Source organism: Formica exsecta, unplaced genomic scaffold (genome assembly GCF_003651465.1).
Source record: "Formica exsecta isolate Colony F162 unplaced genomic scaffold, ASM365146v1 C16495154, whole genome shotgun sequence".
Lineage (NCBI taxonomy): Eukaryota > Metazoa > Arthropoda > Insecta > Hymenoptera > Formicidae > Formica > Formica exsecta.
Genome location: NW_021848331.1, coordinates 1 through 4,507, shown reverse-complemented (window position 1 = coordinate 4,507; position 4,507 = coordinate 1). Strand labels below are relative to the sequence as shown.

Sequence of the window (4,507 nt, the reverse complement as noted above, 5' to 3'; positions counted from 1 at the left end):
TATATATATAATAAAATTTTAGCTTCACAAACCTGGCCAACTTCTTTAGATGATGACAAATTAAATTTTCTACCTGCTAAATCGTAAGCTTTTGTTTCTAAAGATTGCATTTCGTTTAAAGTAACCAATGATAGTTCTTGTAACGATTTTAGATTTATGCCAATACCCGATAATTCCATACAAGCTAAAATTGTTACGGTTCTCATTTCTACCTCTGAAAATAAATGCACGCATTGATGGATGTATCGGATGTATAGAGAGAGATCATATATCTCAAATCTCTATTACCTCTAAATGTATAAAGTAAAACAGGATTAAGTTCCTCTAATTTACTCATGACATTGTCCATCATGTGCCATGTTAGTACAGCTTCTGCTGCTGATCTAAATTCGCCCGGTAAAGAACTTCGCACATCCATCCCGGGACCCGCATTGTAGTAAGAATTTGTGCGCTTCATTATGAAATTTCCTTGGGGAAAGTATTGCGTTACCTGTTCAGAATTTGACGAAAAATTAATAATTCCAAAATATATCATTAATATATATACATATAATATATTTCTTAAATAATAGATTGAAAAAGTTAGAAACAGAACTTTAATGAAAATTTATATTTAGGCTGAAATATTTCACATAAAAAAATAAAAGCTTTCCACACTTAAAAGAAAGAAATGTTAACATATTTGAAAAAGATATTTAAAAAATATTTATATCATTAATCTCAATGTACTTTTCTTTTGAGTTATCCTACATGATAAGATATTGTTGAAAATCTCACCATTTCACTGAAATTTCTTTCGGAATCATTAGTGCATAACCAATGTGCAATTATTGGATCCAGAAATCTACATTTGGCAGAGATTCCACAACATTGATATAAAAGTTTATATATATCCTTTATCGCAAAGCATCGCATATACAAAGCTGTATCGGCAAATAATTCCTTCAATAGAGCCATTTGTTCTTTTCCAGAGACCTTCGATTCTGGAGAATAATGATTATAATATTTAGTTTATCTATTAAAGAGCTTACCTATCAAAAAAAAATGCTAGAAAGATAATGCTTTGCGATTAGAAAATATTAATCAAATGTCTTTACACATTTCTATTACCTGATGAATTACTGAACGAGATATAATATGCAATATTGCTTTCCCAGGATATCGCAACACCGCGTATTTCCATATTTCTGTGCGTATAATTCCCAGATCTTCTGGACTTCCGTTTTCTCTCTGTGTTGGAAGTACAAATCTTCGAACCTATGCTATTTATATTATCCATGAAATTATCGCAATGTAAAGCTAATGCGATATTTCGCTTCTTTAATACTTCGCGTTTGAACAGATTAAAAGTCACTCTATTGTCCGCAACTTTTATAATATTTAATATGTTCCAATCTACCGTTTCGCTTGGCAAATCTGTTTTGTTATCAGGTAATGCGACTTCTATCTTGGATTTTATGTTTTTATTCAGTATATTTGATTGCGTTTCATGTTTCGTCTTAAAGACCGATGTCAGCGTCGTCTCATCTTCGGAATTATATATAACGCTATCTATATTGCAATTTGTAGTGAGTAACAAATTCCGTTCCAAAATTTCCTTCAATTTTGGCTTCACTTTCTGCTTCGTTTTATTATCTGCCGTGTCACTCGATATTGCTTTTATAGGAGAGTTTAAACGATTATTTATTTCCGTTATTGTGTTCTCGGCAAGTTTTTGGGAACGCATTTTTCGTATTTTCTCCAATTTTGTTCTTGTTCGATTTTTATTATCGCTGAAAGGAGATTCAAAGTGCTGCGAACCGACGATGATATCATCCGAATCATTTGACTCTACAGACATTCTCCTTTCGTTCCTATAAACGATTATGTTTGTTATGGGAGATTCTACTTTCGCTATTTTTGGCAATTTAGGTTTTCGCGGCACTTTTTCTTTAATTACAGCAGCACGTTTCTTAATATCCGTTTTATGCACAATTTCTTTATCGTTTAGCGTGCAAGTTTTTGTATTTTTTGGCGTAATAGATACACTTGTATTCACGATATTTTTAATTTTTGGTTTAGAGATTTCCTTGTTATTTTGATCACTATTTGCCTGGACTATCTGCTTTAGCAATCGTTCGGAATTATTCCATGAATCGTCATCCCATGACAATATGCTGTTTCTCGTTTGTATGAGCGCTGCGTTTACATTTTTCGCGTTATTTTCTCCTTGCAAGTGCGCATTGCTGACATCTGGACTTGCAATTTTTTTCTGTAATGTGACGAGATCCAAATCGCTTGCAAACATTTTGGAATCTAATTCCGGCAAACGCGCGATATCCATAACATTTTGTTCAAGAAGGTCGCAGATTTGGGTGTCGAGATTCAAGCTATCATCGAACAAACTGGGACTCTTCGAATACGACGATTTAACGTCTTGATCTATAATTGATACTTTTACGTTTTTGTCTGTTAAATTTTCGTCATTACTTTTTATATTATTCAAACTGGAAGTTCTTGATTTTTTGTTAAGTATATCATTAACATTCAGATTGGATTTTTCTAAATTTTTGCTATTTCTCTTCATGTTAATGCTATTATCAGTTGTGAAAGAATTTTTCTTTTTTTTAGGAGTATTTAGTTGTTCATTGTTGGCTACTATATCGGGAATGCTTATATCGAGGAAGGTAGACGCATCTTTCTCGTCTTCCGAGAATTTAGGTGATAAAATTGCTTCATTTAAATGCTGATTATTTGATTCAATCATTTTCTTTTTGTCGGACATATTACTTCCACCAGGTTTTTCAGAAATATAAAGTTTCGAATTGTCATTCTTTTGATTTTCGTTACTTACAGGCTTTTCACATTTTGAGTCCTTTACTATGGATGTTTCCATCTTCGTAGATTCCGAATTTTTTATATCCATTTCCGTCTGAATTTCTTCTTTTATGTCAGATGTACCTTCAACATCTTCTACATATGTATTTATCTGAGATCGCTCGTTCTGCTCCCATGGCAGTTGCTCGAGTCCTAATTCTTTCTACAAATAATCATTATTTTATTATTATTATTATTTTAAAGTGAATGAAATTGGGTGTATTTTATTTATAAAATATAAGTTACTTTTTTACCTGAACTAGCAACCTTGCTTCTTGAACTAATAAAACTGCAGCTTGTTGTGGTGTGAGACCATCTCTTCCAGTGACAAACACTGTTCTCATTTTATTTCTTTTTTCCGCTTCAAACGCATATTCTCCTTCGTATTCTTTTTCACTAAAATGTATATAAAGATTATATGTATATAAAAATTTGAAATTTTACAAAATATAAAATTTGATATCTTTCTCTTAAAATTATTAATACAAAAATAATATGGAATATGAATACAGATTTATACATATATGTGTGTATAAAAGGAAGTATATATAATTTTTATATAAAAAACACGAGAATTTAATTAATTCGTACCTTTCAAAAGGGAGAGCTTTATAGAGCGCGCGTTCGACGTTAAGTTCATTAGCAACAGCCAAGTCCGCTACACATGTTATTCCTTGTTTATACAGGCTTCTTGCTCGCAAACCGTTTAACATTGGCAGACGCAATAAATCTAACAATTCTCTACAGACCCCAAATTGCAATCTTGTTTGAAACTGGCTCACTAATAATTCCATGCAGTCCCAACCTAATTGCTTACAAAATTGTGTGACCATACCTAAGATAAAATTGATTTTTGCTATACGAATTTCGTAAATAATTAAATAAATAAATATCTATATATATAATAGATTTATCATTATAAATTTATTAATTTTATCAATTTACCTGCATATGTAGCAGCAGACTGTTGTAAGGTTTGTAATACTCCACGACAACATCCGTATTTTTTACAAACTACATGAAGTGGAACTTCTTTAACTAAATCATGTAATGCCAATGCACTGTAGAATCTTCTATGTACATTTAACTGTAATATAAAGCATTTACATTAGAGATTCTTTAAACTAGTATGAATAATGATTCTATAAAGAAGTATATACGGTTCCGATATATTCTATAGTAGACAAACAGCGATTACCGATTTTCCAGGTTTAATGACTCCTCTTATGGCTGACATGACAAAACGTTCTTCTACTCCAATAAGTTTTCCGACTCTGCGCTCGCTTTCCGACATGGTATTCCACAATTCGTGGAACATCATCCAATCGACAGTTCCAATCTGACATCCAGCAGAGAGTGGAGTTACTAAATATATCACGTGTAATTCTGTGTCCAAAACGAAACATCTTCTTGCTTTCTGTAATTCCTCGAATAGAAATAATCCCTCTCTGGGAGGTATAGATGCAGCCAAACACGCTTTTCCAAGCGGCGTTGCTATCCACCTGGATTCTCGTTCTGTGGTTTGTAATCTGTGCATGGTAGTAAGATTATATAAATTAATATTAATTTTTAGAAAATTATAAATTTTCGAGATTCATATAAAAATATTTTGCATAGAAAATTATAATATACAATTAAATTTATATATATT

General features: G+C 31.8%; 1 protein-coding gene across 1 annotated transcript; it reads right to left on the bottom strand.

Annotated features, from left to right (window-relative positions):
• Positions 1-32: 32 nt before the first annotated feature.
• On the bottom strand, positions 33-4,418 carry LOC115245992 (DNA polymerase theta-like; the record flags this gene model as incomplete). Its single annotated transcript, XM_029824540.1, has 8 exons — positions 4,055-4,418; positions 3,802-3,943; positions 3,448-3,691; positions 3,111-3,252; positions 1,111-3,019; positions 778-983; positions 289-490; positions 33-214 (listed from the first exon to the last, which is right to left on the bottom strand). Coding segments are annotated over exons 1-8 (3,366 nt in total), but the record flags the coding sequence as incomplete, so codon positions are not given.
• Positions 4,419-4,507: the final 89 nt, after the last annotated feature.